This window comes from Nesoenas mayeri, assembly GCF_963082525.1.
Source record: "Nesoenas mayeri genome assembly, chromosome: 1".
Classification (NCBI taxonomy): domain Eukaryota; kingdom Metazoa; phylum Chordata; class Aves; order Columbiformes; family Columbidae; genus Nesoenas; species Nesoenas mayeri.
The window spans coordinates 14,895,999-14,914,452 of record NC_137541.1 but is presented as its reverse complement, the minus strand read 5'-3'; the positions used below and the strand labels follow the sequence as shown (position 1 = coordinate 14,914,452).

The following is an 18,454-nucleotide window of genomic DNA, read 5'->3' as shown; positions in this document are numbered from 1 at the left end:
TAACAGTCACCTTATTAAAACATTTGGAGTAAACAAACCTTTTAAAGAAGTATCCGTTAGCTTCAAATTGTTCTCTCAGCATGAACTTTCCTCTGTATTCAATTATAAGTGCATCAGGAGGCAAGTCTTTGGCAGCTTTTAAAATTTTCTTGTTTTTTTGCACATAACTCTGTAAAGATACAAGTTAAATTATGAAATATTGTTTTCTACCTTCCATAATTATTAACAGCAGATTATACTTTCACAATTAATAAACAACTCTGTATGAAAAACACTCCTTGTAATTAAACCTCCAAACTGATGTGGTCAAACTGTCCTGCTCCCATACCAATGCAAGGAGATGTGAATTTAGATTCAAGGAATGCTTTAGCCCTGGTTCTCAAATACATGGCTGAAAGCCAACATATTCACGTTCCCACAATTGCAGTACTATATCCCTTTGCACACTTAACTCTCACCACTATTAGGACAAATCGCTGCATTGTTTTGCATAATACTTTCATAGAATCACAGAATCACTTTGGTTGGAAGAAACTCTTAACATCAAGTCCAACCACTGCCTAACTCTAGCACTTCTGAAAAGGCTTTTATTCCTTCAAGTAAAACAAACCATGCAAACATAAAAGGAACTGTAATGTTTCATTTAAGGACAAACAGAACAAGAAAAATAACACAATAATACAGAATCCTGAGAGAGCTTCCAAATTTCTTATTTCCGTGTCTTTAAACGGAGGGATGCCTTTTAATTAAAAACCAATACATACCCTGACAATTAGTGAACTCACACCTCTCATAACTGTCATCACCAATCAAAAAGGAAGTAGCCTCTATGTAGGCAAAAGGCTCTGTAAGCAGGGATATTCCTCTAAGGAGGGTGTCCCATATGCCATGATGGTCTTTGAGGAAAAGAAGCAAAGATGCTTCCATTAATCTGCTACAGTAACTACTCCTCAAGATTTCTGCTACAAAATGCTACGGTCTGTTATATGGCTCTGATTTTAAGCTGATAAGTAACTGATATTAAGGACAGGAGAAGACATTGCACAATTTCTTCATAAACTAGAAATTACAGGATCATAAGAGTTTAAAAAAAAAAAAACAAAAAACCAGTATCAGATTATCAGCTACTATCAGAAACATCCTTCATGAACTAATAATAAATGTAATTCTATTCTGAGTACCTAAATATCCAGAACACTTACTATACCTTAAGAAAAATGTGGACAATTAAACGTAGAACCACAGAGAAAAAAAGGTTACTACTTCAAAGCCTCCATCTACTCTAACTACTCCTGATATTCCTCACAGAGCAGAGAACACCAGCAAAGTTTACTGTGTTATACCTACCACAAAAAGACAGTCTAAGGACAAGCCAGTGTTCAGGCTCAGACTAACACCTTGGCTATTTTTAGGAGAACTGATATGCAAGTGTAAACATAACCAGGGGTGACAGAGGTTGTATAAAAATAAATTGCAAACTCTGAAAAAACAGTTAAAACTCTAGTGTTTAGATCTGGTGAGACAAGATACAGAAACACAATTTATTTTTTTTTCTTTTTTTCAAGGACTCTAAATGGCTCTTTGTCATGGCACAAAATCAACCTGCAATAACACAACATGGTACAATTCATTACCTCTACTGGAGGTTTGAAAATCAGATTGCTGGTGCTGACTTCTTTTTTGTCATTTCCATTTCCTAATCTCAAAGCTATTTTTTGTGCCTCCCTCTGGACACCCTCACTGTACTGGTTATTATTTGCTTCTTCATAACGGTCCATCCATGCCTTGATTTTAGTCTCCCATCCGAAGTTCGAACTGTCAGTAGGATCAATCTCTGGAGCTGAGCCCTAAAAATTAAAGTGACCAGATATTACAAGATGAGATATTAAAACAAAAAAACCAATCAGTTTACAACAAGACACAAAATGAATGGGCAAAGGCATGCCATTGATTTAAAGTTTGGGTTTTTTAGGAAGTCCAGTATAAAATTCTGCATTACTTAAAAGCATTGAGTTGAACTCAGCAGCACCACATTTGCCCTTTCAGGAATTTCATAATTTCACAAATACTGCCCAAGTTCAGGAATGCATTCCCCTTTCAACAGGGATTATAAGTTTTAGTGGGATGAGAATGGAGACTGACAGTTTCCTCCCACAACTGCACTGCATAACAAATCTATGAGTGCAAGAGTTGGAGGATCAGATCTCCCTGCCTACTCAGCTTTTGTGAACATATGCAAATATAAAGAACTCCAGCTTCCATCCTATAATATACAAATTTTTATTTCCCCCTTTCAACTTCCAGGGTCATGCTGTTTGAGTTTTTTTTTTTCCACTTTACATCTTAAACTTTACTCATCCTATACCTACTACATTAAGGTTGCAACCCTAATGTTACAGGCTTTACACAGATCATTTTTCTCCCCTTATCTGTTCCTCACTAAACAATTTTCCTCTGCAGTGCTTCAGATCCTTCCACTTTTAAAGAAAGTGCCATTGTACCTCCAGACCTCACACGCAGCAGCCAGGCTGCAGCCAAGCAATGCTCCTTACGGACAGCAGCAGCCAGCCAACGCTCCCTTTTCTATCCACCTGAGCAGAGACACTATTAAACATTAATACAACAAGCAAGTAGTTCAGCAATTCAATTTACCTGTTACTGATTACATTTCTTTTGTGCATCAAGAGAACCATACATACAAACAACATTAGCAAAAGGTGTGATGCTAAGAAAACCATAAAAAACCACAAGTGAACCTTAAAAAACACCATATGCAAAAAGCACAAAATAGATCCCCCAATTCTGTCTTCGCTATTCAAGTCACATATTATACATTTGAAGTGTAAATTGTGTCCCATTCATTTTTATATATCTCAAGGATGAATAAACTACAGGCAATACCTAGTTTTTCACACCATGTAGATTTTTATCTCACAGAAAATTTAAAGACTGCTTAAACACTTAAATCTTAGAAAGCAGACATCTCAACATGATTCCTTAAACTATGCCAGCACTAGTAAGTAGAGTCCCCCAGGTGAATACATAGAGGTACAACAGAGCAGAACGGCTAGTTTAGCTTTGAAATGCAATATTGCTATTTCACTCCTTTGCTGATTAGAACTATGAAAAGCTGGAGCTACTAAGTTCAACTGAAGTCTGCACTCAACTTTATGCCCTTGCAAAGCACAAACAAGCCCTAATTCCTCCACCAGCTCTTGAAAACCAAGTATTTTCAGAATGAAAAATGACACTACACCATTTCAGTTAACTTAGCAGAACAAAGATGTAGTGCTCATACCTTGATTTAAAACTACTATGATGCATATGTAGTACATTAGTTATCAAAAGTATTTTAGTGCTTAATGAATAGCCCCAATTGCACTCCTGATCCTTCATATTATTTAAGTAATGTACAATTAAGGTTTAAAACAAAACAAAAATCTCATTACCTTTACTCGTGAAGATTTCCTGGATCCTTCTCGAAATGCCTGAAACAAAATCAGATATTTGTATTTTTTGAGAAAATACAGAATCTCTTAAGGAATTCAAAATCTTTTAATGAATTAACAGTTTTTCAGTATGGACCATTCTCAATAAACATGCAAGACGACAACAGAACAAAGTACGTAGAAACCTCAAAGAGGCAAGAGGTTACATCTCTTAAAATATATTTTAAAAACCAATTCAGCATTCCATGCTAAGTGCATACTGGATGTCAGACCTAGCAGCCCAGGTACGCTTACCTTTCTCCCATATTACACCATGACTCTCTAGTATCTCAGAATTCAAGGCAAAGTAACAGAAAAGTTACTTATAGAACGGACCCTACTTATCAGGTAAACCTGTAAATTTCCCACATCCCTCACTAAACTATTTGTGCAGAGGGGACAGGAAGCAGGGGTCACAGATGTCCTATAATGTTAACTTTTGAAATAAGTTTGTCATTCAACAACAAAATCTCATTCATTAAATTATCTCACACAATTTTGGGAGGTAACAGAAGACTATGTGGTAGTAAATTTATGTTCAGACACGTTCATTCAAAAGGAAATATTTTACTCAAGATTTCCAAAAATATATTGGTAACTAATTCTGGTTTCTAGTTTTAAAGGAAAAAATTTCCATCCAAGCCAGTAAAACTGAACTCTAGAAAGGAACTCGTTAGTTTAGGAAATTCCACATACTTTATTTCTTCATATACATTATATTTGTCCTCCCACAGTGTATACTGTTTAGCTACAAGTATAAATGATAACATCAATATCCTGTTTACCAAAGCAGTTTAGTAGCTACCTTTCACACCATTTCAACTCAAATAAATGGACATAAAGTCACATTAGGACAACTGACAGCAAACTTTTCTGAACTTTAAACAACCACAATTGAAGACTTTCAGACAGAGAATTCTTCTTTGAGTATCCAAAGCCTATTCCGTCCCACTGCTACTAGATCAAGTGGTGCAGTAAATGCAATTCTTCCTTACAAATTCTGCCCCAATAATAAAATTGAACTTTCATGGATAGTACATATTAACTTGAATTAAGGGGGAGTGGAGGGTGGGGAAGGGGAGGCAGGGAAGACTGTATCTTCTATTGCAGAGTTTTACATTTCGATCTAAACTTAGGTAGTAAAATATTATTATAACAATAGACACCAGTTTTAAAAATCAGGCTCTTCGTAAGAGACATCACATGGCTATATTGATAACACAGAGTTATAAAAGAGAAATTACATTTGCTTACTTTTTTACATTTTGCTATGTTCTGTTCTTTCTCTCCACTTTTCTTCCTTTTCTTATCATTGATTTTTGTAACTCTTGTAGCAGTTAAAGTAATTGTAGTTGGTGTATGTTGAAAAGCAGTATACAGTTCCACAGGAACCTCATCACCACTCTCGGTTGCGCTGGTATCCCCATCTTGAAAACAAAAAAAGATTGTGTAAAAAAATCAAATACTGTAGAAAGATCATTCACTACTCCACACCTGCTTTTAAAAAATAAAAATGCATACTGACAAATTCTTCAAGCACTCATATGCAAAATTCACCAACAGTTGCAACAGCATGAAAAGGAATGACCAACGAGAAGCTGGTAATTAGCAGATGTTGTAATGTCAGGTAAGAAAAATATAGTTGATTAATTCCATTCTCTGAATGGAATTGTATTCTCATATTCCATTATAAGTAAAATTAGAATCAGAACAAAAATGCTGAAGAAATTTGTTAACTTGTTCACTTGCATATATAGCTTTTACTTGTAATATGGTGTCAGGATTCTCTCAGATGACTATTCTACAGAGGTTTAAAATTAATGACTGCCCAGCATTTCTTGTGCAGCCCTATTAATCAGTCATGTGTAAGCTGTAATCAACTATTTCAGCTGCAATTTGCGGTGTCAAGTGCCTTTCTCAGCATAAATATGTCGATTTAGCCAAACACCTCCTCTTCTCAAAATCCCCCAACAATAACATTCTTCTGCTCAGGGAAGACAAAAGACAAGTGTATTTTACTGATTAAAACAAGACCATACACAAACTGATAGATATTTTTTCTTTGTGCTGTGTACCTGCAGACATAAAAGGCAAACCCTGAAATTTAGCATACATCAGCATTTATGTCAGACAAATACATCTCCTGACCTGAAATAGGATTACCCTAGTTCTGTCAAGATGAAAGGCTGTGAAGTATGGGAAGGATTGCAAGAGAGATGGTGCACATAGGAGATAGCTGTTCACATATGCTCAGTACAGACTTCTTGTATTTTAGCAGCTTTTACAAATATTCTACCTTCAGTACACCTACTTGATGCTAAGCAGGACTTTTTCTGAAACTGCATAGAATCAGGCTTTACATATAATATGAGAGCAGAGAAAGCATCCCCTCTGAGCTCAGAAGGATGTTACCTTGATCAATGCATTCAATAGTCCTAATTCCAGAAACCTTCTTTACTAAATAAAGAACTCCAGCTACTGGTTACTCTGGATTTTTCTTGCTGACAACATTCCTTAATAGGATTCTTCTGTGCATAGTAAGCAATCCAATTTTACCATCTTGGTTGTTCTTTTCAACCATTTATTAGGCACATCATTATACTTTATGTATTAGGAGCTGATGAGGTTTTCTGAATTTATTTACCTCTCTGCTGGTACTATTTTCTGAACTAGCACTAAAAAGCAAAACAACACATCAAGAGATATCTAATCAAAGCATAATGACTAGCAGAATAACCAATGATTGAGAAATGAAAACCCAAGGCCCTCTTGAAACTGTCAATGTTTATAGTCCATACATCAGTAGGTAGAGAATCACTATGTCACAGGCAAACTTCTCCTCCTGCCCACCCTAACCTCCCCCCACAAAACACTGCCTTCCTTACAGAAGCAACATTTCAATATTGTTGTCTACACTGTGCCCTAACTTACTGTAAAGAATAATTACCTCAACCAAACATGTAATTACACAGAGTTGTTTTGAGACACTCCTTCCTAACCTACATAACCAGCTTTCACTTTGAAGAACCTTAGGAAAGCACACTAAGGGAAGATTTAGCATCTTGGAAGGCAAGATATAAACTCTCCAAATTTCACAAGCAGTTACGGGCCCAGACTCATTTCCCCATAAGCAGTAAGTGATTTCATCACCACCAACTTCAAGACCAGACAGCTTGAAGCAACATCCTTGACCAAGTTTTATGTGTCTAGATACTATATCTTAAAATAATCAAAAAAAAACCAACCCAAAACCAAAGCATCCAGGATACAAGTGACATGGGGCTTAACAAAGCTGCTCACTCCACTGGAACGCAGTAAGCAAACCAAAACACAGTAAACTGCACCAGAATTACACTTTTACACCAGAACAACAAAACAAACACCACCACACACAACTACAGGCCCCAGAACAACGGGTTATAATTTTTGCCCAGGAAAAAAGGTGAAGTGGTTATGCCTAAAAGTTCAAGACTCTCACCAAATTTTATATCATTTGAAATGTTCACTTAAAAATCTCTTTTTTTTTTGAGGCAAGCCAACTGACCTACGGCTTGCTCCCCACTGTTTAGCTTTGGATGCAACATGACTAAAGCAGCAACTCTTTAGAATTCTTTAAAAGAAAAAACATTCTACTGTGTTCTCATATCTAAATGAAAAGCCCTATTATATTTAAGACTAAAACAAAAGCCCTAAATATATACTTACTCAAAGAACATCCAAATAATGCAATCTCATATTTAATAAACCACCTGTAACTTATTACTAAGTTGTTCATAAAATTAACATTCTGCTGCTGTTGAATACTTAAAACATGCATTAGATACATTCAAACTGACGTCAGTTTTGCTTTTCTTACTTGGAATCTTCTATGAAAATTGGACATTTTTACTTATGTCTTATAGTAGACAGCTCATATCCAGAATTATTTTAAGTCAGATTGAATCATCTATCATCAGCCAACATACAGAAAGTGCATTTAGTCAAGTGAAAGTTAACTAGAGATGCAAGCATATGTTCAAGTATTATGAATCATAATAATTAATACTGAGTCTTAGACTAAACAGGATTAGAATTTATCTTCGTTTTTACTCTGTTTTGATACTTAAGACCTACCAGTTAGTATTTCTTTACCTATTCAAAGCACAGAACAGATTTAAAAGACTGATCATCAGGATTAAGGAGAGCTGAACACTAACTTAAAGGTAAAATCTCTTCTTCAGCTGCTGCTAAGATTTTGACTCTTCCTTAAAGTTTATATTAAATGATCAGATAGTGTGGCTACAAATCCTAAGAGATGACTTAAAGAGCTCAGACCATCAACTTGCCCTACACTGTATGCAAATTCAAGTTCATTCTCACAATATCATATCACTTAGTGAACTCATTAACTCCAAATGAATTAAAAATGTACTTGTTCTATTATTTTATTAGAATCAGCAAAAATTAATTTAAAATTCTAATTGAAAATCGTACCATCTAGCAGGTCAACCAAAACTTTATAAAGTAAGTATGGTTTTGTTAAAATGAAAACAGACAAAATAAAAAAATTACTGCAGTGTTCAAAGTAAGGCATTAATGGCTTTAAGGAAGTTAAGGCCGCTTAGTGCTAAACAGCAAAGTGTCAACCGTATCAAGAACCACTATTAAGCCACACAAACTTCTAGACCCACATCACACACTTCAGATTTTCTGAAGGCATATGAAGTAGGCAGGAGGACCTTATCTACAGGGTATTTTTTTTTAAGAAATCCTAACACATACTTGCACATACCCCAGTACTTCACAGACATTATTTGAAAGTAAAACATGTAATGTTTAGGAAAACTACTTCCTCCAAGACTATGACTGTTGTAATAGAGCTTGAAGGTATCACCTGTCAACCAAGAAAGCCACAACATGTTTTGGTAATGGCTGGACAGAACTAAGAAGCTAGGCCATCAAAATTCTATAAATGGTAGGAGAGCTAATTTAATAAAATATAGAGACTAAAACAAGCACTTGCACTACAAGCCTCATCTAGTTAAAGACCAAAAAAACCCCAAAACATCATATAATTTATTACCTAAGTTCAGCAATTTTGCTTGTGGTCAAACTGAACTCTCCAAAATACCAATACACACACACAACTCTACAGCCAGCAAATCAGAACTAGGATTCCCTCCCAAAACAATGCAAGATTGTTTTAAATCTCAAAATTATGTAATTCTTAAGAGACAGGAATATCACCTGCAATGGAATGGTTTTGAGAGATTAGTGTGAGGACACAAATATCCCATACTATGAAGGAGAAAATGACATTGCTGTGAATTCCACACACCCCCCCTCCCCCCAAGGAAGTAGACTTATTAATTCTCTCTTATCGCAGAAGAAACCTGAACCTTTTCCATCTTATCTTCAGTAGCTTAATCAAAGTAGTTACTATAAAAGCTACATTAATTATTATGAAACTTCAACAATGTTCAAACATATAGAACCATTCCACAATGATAAGAAAAAAGGCAGTGGTGACAACCTTTAATAAAACATGTGGAACTGCAACAACTCTGATATATCGTTATCTTGGTAACGATAAAGTCAAGTAAAAGACATTGATTTACTGAACCTTACATGCTGAAGGCTATCAAAATTGCACGAACTGTGTATACAACTCTGAAGTCTACACAGTTTTTTATAACCTTTACTGAGGAAACGTTTTTAAGCTTTACTCACCTGACATATTTTCCCTTTTCCTTCGTTGCAACAGCACTGCCCTTTCTTTATCTAAACTCCTGAAATAAAAACATAAATGGTATACTGTTCTTCACACTTACGCATTAATACATCTAAGTATCAAAAGACCTTTCCATAGTTACCATTTCCCATTTACTATTAAACTAATAAACAGTAGACTAGCTGAATGTTTAGATACACAACTGATGCTTTTTCAAGTACTGTTCCTTTCCGCTGTAATGCAAAACACATACAAATATCCAAATCACTTGAAAACATAACAAAACTTCATCGCTCAGAAGAAAGATTGACATTTGGTCCACGGATTACAGATAAGCAGGCATTAAACCATTTTCCTGCAGATTCTTCAAAACAACTGTCATGATTCAAAACACATATTCTCCAACAACAAGTACCAAACTATTTCTCAGAAATAAAAGAATCATTTATTGGTAATTAAAATTATCTGAACATGCATGTCTTTTATTCACAATTTAATTAACAATCTGCAACGTAAGTAGCATTTTATACTCTACATCACCCGATATCTATGATGACAGTCAGATATAATCTACCTACCAGACAGTCAGAACAAAATGCCCTCCTTGTCACATCATATGACTTCAAGTGGAGGGGATACAAATTAATGAGCAAGAAATTCTCCAAGTGAGCAGGGCAGCATATTGGAAGTGGGCCATAAAAACAGAAGACAGTGAGAAATACTGGTGGGGCAGCTGACCTGAAAACACTGCTGTTAAGGGTTCTCAACATATGACAGCCATGAATGAAATATGGAATGGACTATCCACATCAGTCAGCCTGGGAAAGGATCTAGAAATCATTGCTATTTCGATAAGCATTTCAAGGGTTTACCCCTGCCGCCTAGTGAGGTGAAACAATCACTACTGTGAAGCTGAATGGAGACTTGTAAGATCATCTGCACCAGAAATGTAGCTCCTTTAACAAGAATCAGCTGGATTACGCTACCTGGTCTGTGTTTAATCTGTTGGGTGTTTTAGCACCTCCTCTTTTTACATTGTCCACTTATTCTAGTTATCTGGAGTTCAAAAGTTGAAATACTCACCTTGGTTGACAACGTTCACACAGGTATGTGTCAGGAATATGCTGCCTGTCAATCCCCATGCAGTCAATGTGCTGCCAGACACTTAAAAAAAAAAAACCAAAGAGACCTTATTATTTTAAGCACTATTTTTAAAACTGTGTCTATAGTACACACACACGCAGACACAGAGAGAGAGAGGCACATTCTTTTTTTCATCATGACCTTTACTCAGATTGAACACTGCCTAAAACTACATCTCAATTGCTGTCTTCACCACCACTCTGCTAGCTGATTTTCTATTCCACTGATCACTGTAATTCCAATCTCGTGGTTGTCTCCTGGTGTCTCTCTGCTTCTTTAGACTCATTTTCCCACTTGGAATTTTTTCTCTAACACTGGAAATAAAAAATGGTAAATTATCACAATGGAGAACAAGATAAAGGCAAATACCCTCAGTAACAAGACTTCTGCTTTTAAATTATTTCATTTCCTTTTATAAATATATCTATATTATTTCTACTTTTCTATATTAAACATACAAATACATGTTGTACTTATATATGTTTTTATACAAACACCCCATGCACCACTACAGGCTCAGGGAAGAGTGTCTGGAAAGTGCCTGGGGGAAAAGGACCTGGGAGTGTTGACCAACAGCAGCTGAACATGAGCCAGCAGTGTGCCCAGGTGGCCAAGAAGGCCAACAGCATCTTGGCTTGTATCAGGAACAGTGTGGCGAGTAGGACTAGGGCAGTGATTTTTCCCCTGTACTGGGCACTGGTGAGGCCGTACCTCGAATCCTGTGTTCAGTTTTGGGCCTCCTGTGGCAACAAAGACACTGAGGTGCTGGTGCATGTCCAAAGAAGAGCAAGGAAGCTGGTGAAGTGTCTGGAGCACAAGTCTGATGAGGAGCAGCTGAGGGAACTGGGGTTGTTTGGCCTGGAGAACAGGAGGCTGAGGGGAGACCTTACCGCTGTCTACAACTACCTGAAAGGAGGTTGTAGCATGGAGGGTGTTGGTTTCCTCTCCCAGGTAACAAGCAACAGGACAAGACAAAACAGCCTCAATTGCACCGGGGGAAGTTTAGACTGGATATGAAGAAAAACTTAATGGAAAGAGTTGTCAGTCACTGGGACAGGCTGCCCAGGGAAGTTGTTGAGTCACCATCCCTGGAGCTGTTTAAGAGACATGTAGCTGTGGTGCTTAGGAACATGGTTTGGAGGTGGGCTTGGCAGTGCTAGGCTAGCAGTTGGAATCCGTGATCTTAAGGGTCTTTTCCAACCAAAACAATTCTATGACTCTGACTGGTAGCACTGTTGTGCAACATAGGAAGAGCTTCAACTGCTCCCCGCAGTCAGGGCAGCGAGGCTGCTTGCTGGACTGAAGGCTAACTCAGGACAGGAGTTCATGCTCATCCCCACAATGCTAGAAACTACTGGGACACAGAAATCATTATCTTCCCACTTGTGAATTTATCACAACTCTCTCCAGCTCCTCACAGAGAATCATATCTTCAAAAGAAGCAGGTGTTACCTAACTGGTGACTGCCTACAGCTCCACTGCTGAGAGAAGATCAAAATACATTTCAAAATAAGGGAAAGGGTTATTGGAATCAGAGATCATCAAAAATTAATAACAAGCTTGTTACATAAGCAGACAGAAGAATGGAGCTCAAATTCATCTTTGAATTAGCCAAAACAATCATTTTAGAAATACACGAGACTCTTAATAAAATCAGCAGCATTCATTAGGTGTTACGAATGTAAAAATACAGGCTAATACTGAGCAAGTCCAGAAACCTGAGATTTGTGCCCTCTTGTTAAGTATATCGGCTCTAAAAATTTTTTAAGGTTGTTATTCCAAGTATTTAATAGCACCTGCTTATTTTACCATGATCAAGTAGGTCCTTATGCGTGAACACGCAAGTTTAACTTCAGCTTCTCCCCTAAGAATCTAGGTTAGTCTTTTCATAGTTATAAAAATTCTTAAAACTATGTCCTCCGAAAATCAGAAACATCATGCCCACAGAAAGCAATACTTGAGAATTTTCTTGTAGATTGTTTTGCATCCTTCAAGTTACTCAATTTACATATGCATAATTTACCAAAATGCAAATTACCAGTACATGCAGGTTAAGAATCAGCCCGTAGGTCTTTATTTCACCACACTAACAAATAACTTGGACAAAATACCAAAGAGATATCCTTTTTATGGGGGAAAAATATATACCCTTATTAAGCAACAATGCACAAGCAAATGCATGAACAAATTAACATGACAAGTTGAGACAGAATGGAATCAAGTACAAAATTCTCACTGCCCTTAACCAACTACCTTGCCTATTAAAAAGCCATACAACCTTTAAACACTGTTTTGATGGAGGGAAATTTCCTATGACTCAACATAATTAAAACACCATTTAGTTACACTTACTATCAGTGCAGATTGAAGTTTTAAGTAATGTTTATATTTTTAATTACTTTAATATTAATTACCTGCATTTGTCACAACAGATCATATATCCATCATCATGTGTAAAGCCACAAATGCATCTGGTAATATCAGTTCCATAGCTTCCATCCTCTGATGTACTGATGGTGGTAGCACTGGAGGTTTCATCAAAGTTGGGAGTGGTAAATATGCCTACTTCATTCTTGCTTATAAGCACTGATGGAGGAGGAGAAGCCGGAGGCGTTGGAGGAGGCCGAGCACCATAGTTATGGTCCTACATATTTGTTGAAAGAGAAGTTATAGCTCTTAGATATTCATACACTGATGGTTATTTAAGCCAAAGTATAAGAATTCACTTTGTAAAGAACTTCAGAGACTTATTTGTTAGTAATAGTTTAAATGTTGTTTCTGTCATAGTTCATTCTTGTTTATTTACCTTTCCAACTATGTTTTACATCTAAGTGCACTATGTTCTGTATTCTGCTTGTAACCAATCATCTTTAATCAACTTACCCCAACTCCCAGTAAAATATAAAAATGTAAGCATGAATAAGAGTTTTCTAGTTAAGAGCAGCATATTTTACATCTTTTGTACAGAATACTTAGAATGAAACTTACCGCATAGGGCAAACCAATGTAACTGTGTGAATGCGAGCTGCTGGTATACAACTGGTGTGGATAACTGTTCGATTTTTCAACTACCACGGGGCTAGCTTCTACAGATTCTGGTCTGCAAGGCAAAAAACAGAAGAATAAATACAATTAATGTGTAATTTATATTAAGAAATTACAGGTACTCATTGCACAACTTCTAATTAACTGCCTGCTGTTCCTCTTTAAAGGAACAAGCTAAAGTGGGACGTGGGGGTAAAAAACTTGCAACAACCCCCTCACTGCCCGTGTCTCCCCCCCCCCGCCTCACCTCCCCCCCCCCCCCCCAAAAAAAAAAAGAAAAGGAGGGGGGGAACCCAACTTTCCTCTTTCATTTAAAATGAAGCTTCCGAAGTGGCAGAAGTTATACCTCTACAGAGTTACAAAATTTTTCTCAAAAAAAAAAAAAGCGCATGCTGAATCACATGATATAACCTGGAAATCTGTGACAGAAAAGCGTGTTACGCACTTTGTCAGGGATACATCAGCCTGTACACTCAAGTCTAGATAGCTGTACCAAAGCTGCAGAAAGGACTTGAGCTTAATTCTGACGAAAGATAACAGCAGTAATTCAGAGTGCTGCAACCTGTCAGTGCCCCCCACAGCAGCTGTCTTGTCCCATCCACAGAGACATCCCAGCAGCATCATGCACCACCCGCAACCACCCACACCAGCCAGCACATGAGGCAACAGAGCACTGCTTCTACGAACAGAAGTTGTAAAGTAGGACAAATCTACCTAAAAAGGCAGTTTACTAATTTATCTTTAAAGAAAATGATAAAAATTTGCAAGAGAAGGTTTGTGCAGTGAAAGGCAGTGCCGCCTTTACTATACAAATGATGGATTATATGCACTAAACCACAACATGAAAGAAAAGAAAGATAAAGGAATATTGAAATAGAAAGATCTTTGAGCATAAGAAATTGTACCAATTACACTTTCATTACCTCTTCTCAGCAGTGACATTCAGGTGCACATGCAAACACATATATACACTCATGACTTCAACACTCTTAGTCAGTAACTTGTATTTTTTTCATTGCACCATATGATTCAATCACACTTCAACAGATTTCACAAGAACCCAGAGTTAAAGATATTTTTTTAAAAACACTGAAAGGCAGGGCAAAATATCAGTATCTAAAACTGAAATAGCTTTTGACTTGCATCACAAAGCCTGGTTCACTTTTCTCATTTTATTATGCTTGAAGTCTATTTTCCATCACAAATATAACAATAATTCCTTCATTTTTTTCATACACTTGATATTTCTTAAGTTAAAATATACATCAGGGTTTTTTTTTCCTTAGACATTAACACAGTAGAGGCTTTTTTGTTATACCATCAAGTGATATTACTTGGATTTAAAAGGACAGCAGCAACTAATATTTGCTCATAAAAGTTTTTGTAAGAATATAAATAATCATTAGCTTTCAGAAAACAACATACAATATTTTCACATGTACTTGAAAGTGTCCTATTGATGGTTTTGGTGGCCCATTTTTTCCCCATGTGAAGTTACTACATGATAAAACTGTTTAAAAAGAAACACTAGTTAAAAACACTACTGGGTGAAGACTTTTGTTTCTAAAGTCCAAAGAAACAGCGCCTTTTTAAAAAACATCAATGTTTTTAAACATCTCTAATAGTCAACATCTGCATTTTTTTTTAGAGAGTGAACACCTGAGTGCACAAATCAAGTGACATACTAACATCAGAAACACAACTTCTGACTGGCATGGGACAAAAACCAACTCTGACAAACATTTGCACTTCATTACCCCATAAACCCCCAAAAGAATCCTTGTTTACTTTCTTACATGGCTTCTCAACTTGAAAATAGTTTTATCGGAGTCTGTTGGAATTATCTTCTAGAAGCAGCTCAGAATATACCAGGTTCAAAGCCATTATTAAAAACAAGCAAACAAAAAAATCAACTAACAACAACAATAAATAACCCAGACAAAAGCTGGAAAAGCTGTGCCTTTCCAAACAATTTGCCTTCACCCATTTACTGACATAATGCATTTGTACAGTAATCATACACCATTAATGTCATGCAGTCAGTCCTTCCGACAATCTCGCCAACCAAAATCCCAATGAAGGAAGCAGTGATTAGCCATCCGTTGTGACTAGGCCAGAAATCAACTGATCTTTCTCCAGTTCAAGAGCATCTCAACAGGGGAAATTCAGGTACCATCCATCCTTGAGGAATGCCACAGTTAATTTGGGAGAGTTTCCTTCATTTAAAAAAAAAAATTAAAAAAATTACCGTGACCTAAATACCAGCCACTTCAGCATGGGAGCATTCAACAAAAGATATGAGAATGGAACTGTCCTAAAAAGACAGGTAATGTCTATTTCATCAATTGCCTACAAAAATTAAAAAGGTATTCTAAATCTCTTGCAAAATATGAGGCAAGACAACACACCTTACTCCCTAAATCTATTTCTACCTACTCTAGCAATTTATAAACCACTTAACAGAACCAAGTTTAAAATTGAGAGGCATAACAGTTGTGGGAAGCAGAAGCATTTAGCTTCCAAAACAAAATACAGCAAACAAATGCATTTATCCCCAACTATTTTAATACTCATAAACCAGATTCAGAGTACAGGGTTAAAAGGGAAAATGTACACTTTCACTTGAACAAAGCAAAAAAAAAAAAGGGTGGGAGAAAAATCAGGTGAGACACAAAGGCAATTAAAAGTTTTAACATAAACACAAAATTAGAGCAGCATCAGCTTTCAGCAAAGCTTTTTTCAAATGCTTGTCCAGCAGTGCCACAGGTATTTCTTTACATTATAAAAGATGCTCACCAGAGCTCTGAACCTAACTGCTACTGTTTCATTTATCCATTAAATGCTATACTGAGGTGGGGAACAGTGTGGAGAAGACAGAAATATGGGAAGGAAGTGGTGGAGCATTCACTGAAGCCAGAAGTTAATCACTGTAGGCTTCTCTTAACAGTCAATAGAAAAGGGATATTCAACCCACAAGCAGCACCGAATAAGCATCATTTCTCCACAGAGCTACAGACAACCTCTAACTCCGGCAAACAGGTCTGCCAACACTTTAATACACCCTTCACCAAATTCACTTACCCCTCTTCTGCCCACCATGTGCATTACCCTGACCTTAAACAGAAAACACAACCACTATAATACCCATTTGTCCAAAGGTCAAGATGATCTTCTCAAACAGGCATCTCAGAATGTGAGAGTTTTGTAAAGGAATACCTCTCAGTAAAATATATAATTATATAGCTCAAAGCATGAATACCACTTAATTTAAAAATCAATTAAAAAAAATTATTTACTCAAGTAGCAGGGCTCAAAGTCACAAGGCACCCCCTCTCATCTCGCCACTATCTCACATCCTCACGGGCATCCCAAAAAGCAAGTTTCCAGTAAAAAAAAAGCGTAAGCATTCAGATCTGAAAGAACACTATGAAGCTTTCCTTGGTTGTGTTTTTGAACATAAGAAAGTCCTGTAACAAACTGAGGCACTAAGCTTGTCAGTCTTCTATGCACACCACATTTTTCAGCTTCATGTGAAACATCTGCAGCCTTAGTGTCTAAATTCGGGGGAATATTTATGGTATTTTTTAGTTTTCATCAAAATTAAAATGTTAGTATTACAGTGCGTATTTGATGTTACCACGGTATGTATTTGAAGTTACCACGATAAATGTCAGTTACCCTGACCCTTTGCTGAAACATCATACAGATTTGTTAAGTGTGGTTAGCAATTGAAAACTATGCTAGATATTCAAAATGAATGAAATAAAAAGCACCACCAAAAGAACTTCCCTCGTGCTCTTGGGCTGCAATGATTTAAGACATTCCTGTAACCTGGAAACAGGAAACATACTATTTTTGCAAATAAATAAGAAAATCGAAGACATCTGTATTTTTAAAAAACCCTCAAATAATTTTCATTCTGCAAGTGAAACAACTGTCATATTCTGGGTCATCTCCTACTGTTCATGTTTAAAAGTACAATACTAATTGAAACTATTCTGCATGTTGCCACCAGATGGCATTAGTGAGAAATTAAATAAGCAAGACATGAGATTAGATAGTTTACAGAAACTCAATTCCTGCAAGTTTATAGCTAACCTATATTAAGGGAATAAACTATCAACAATTCTAAAAAACAGTCAATTCTTCTTCAAAAAGACCTGTCTCCCTCACCTCATTCCTTTTAAATACTGTTTTGTTTCTGACCATGTAATAGTTTAATTTAAAAAGAGAGAGTTTTTGACCAAACACCCAAAATACAATCAGTCCTTAGAATTTGCAGCCATCAACCATTTCTATAAAAATATAAGTATTCAGATGAAAAATAATATCTCACTAAAGCCAAAATTTTTCAAAGGCAGGTGGGTATACAAGCTTCACGCTATGAAAACTTAGGTAAATACTTTCTGAAAACATTGTTCAGAACTCAAAATGACATCTCCTGCTTCCAAGAACATTTCCACAGCATCAATCTGCCATAGTTTGACAGATCTAATTTTCAAGGAGGTCAGGTTTGTTTCCCCTTTGCACCAGCACACCTAAGCAGTACCTAGCTGAAGGTCAGCTCAGATAAGGAATGTATTTTGCATGAAAACCAGTATTAGAATTCTGTTTCAAGACAATCTAATGGGCTTCACTACCTAAACAAAGAACTGAGTGCTAATTCTCTACCACAGAGTGGGTTCTGCTACCTGAGCATCTTGTAGCAGGCCCTACAAGTATAGGCTGGCTTGACACCATCTGTAGAACTGGCAAGCTTCCCATTGTCCTAAAATACTTAAAAAAAAAAAAAAAAAAAAAAGCCCTGCTTCAACAGTAATGGGAGGGTAGGTTCTCATTTATTTAAGACTACAACAATGTTCATGATCTTTTCTCCTGGATATTGAACTCAATACAATGATCCCCATGCTGTGGTTGTCAGACTCATTATACATGCCTTCTCTCTAAAGAACAGATAGAGATACGAAAAATGGGAGAGCAGTACCATAAACAGAATTTCCCAATGTGTAGTTTATACTCATACTCTAAGCAGGACTAACGCTCTCAAGTCTAGAATCACATTTTGAAC

General features: G+C 36.6%; 1 protein-coding gene across 12 annotated transcripts in view; it reads right to left on the bottom strand.

Annotated features, from left to right (window-relative positions):
• Positions 1–18,454, bottom strand: part of KMT2E (lysine methyltransferase 2E (inactive)) — a 62,963-nt gene that overhangs the window by 22,545 nt on the left and 21,964 nt on the right. For 9 of the 12 annotated variants that reach the window (XM_080345420.1, XM_080345415.1, XM_080345418.1 and 6 more), the window contains 8 exons: positions 13,330–13,441; positions 12,756–12,985; positions 10,282–10,362; positions 9,198–9,256; positions 4,743–4,915; positions 3,450–3,488; positions 1,635–1,847; positions 39–169 (listed from right to left, as the gene is read on the bottom strand). In XM_080345420.1, the coding sequence (XP_080201546.1) occupies positions 39–169; positions 1,635–1,847; positions 3,450–3,488; positions 4,743–4,915; positions 9,198–9,256; positions 10,282–10,362; positions 12,756–12,985; positions 13,330–13,441 (1,038 nt within the window). Of the gene's footprint in view, positions 1–38; positions 170–1,634; positions 1,848–3,449; positions 3,489–4,742; positions 4,916–9,197; positions 9,257–10,281; positions 10,656–11,052; positions 11,248–12,755; positions 12,986–13,329; positions 13,442–18,454 lie in introns of those variants that run through there. The other 3 variants (XM_080345411.1, XM_080345412.1, XM_080345413.1) reach the window with 3 other exon arrangements.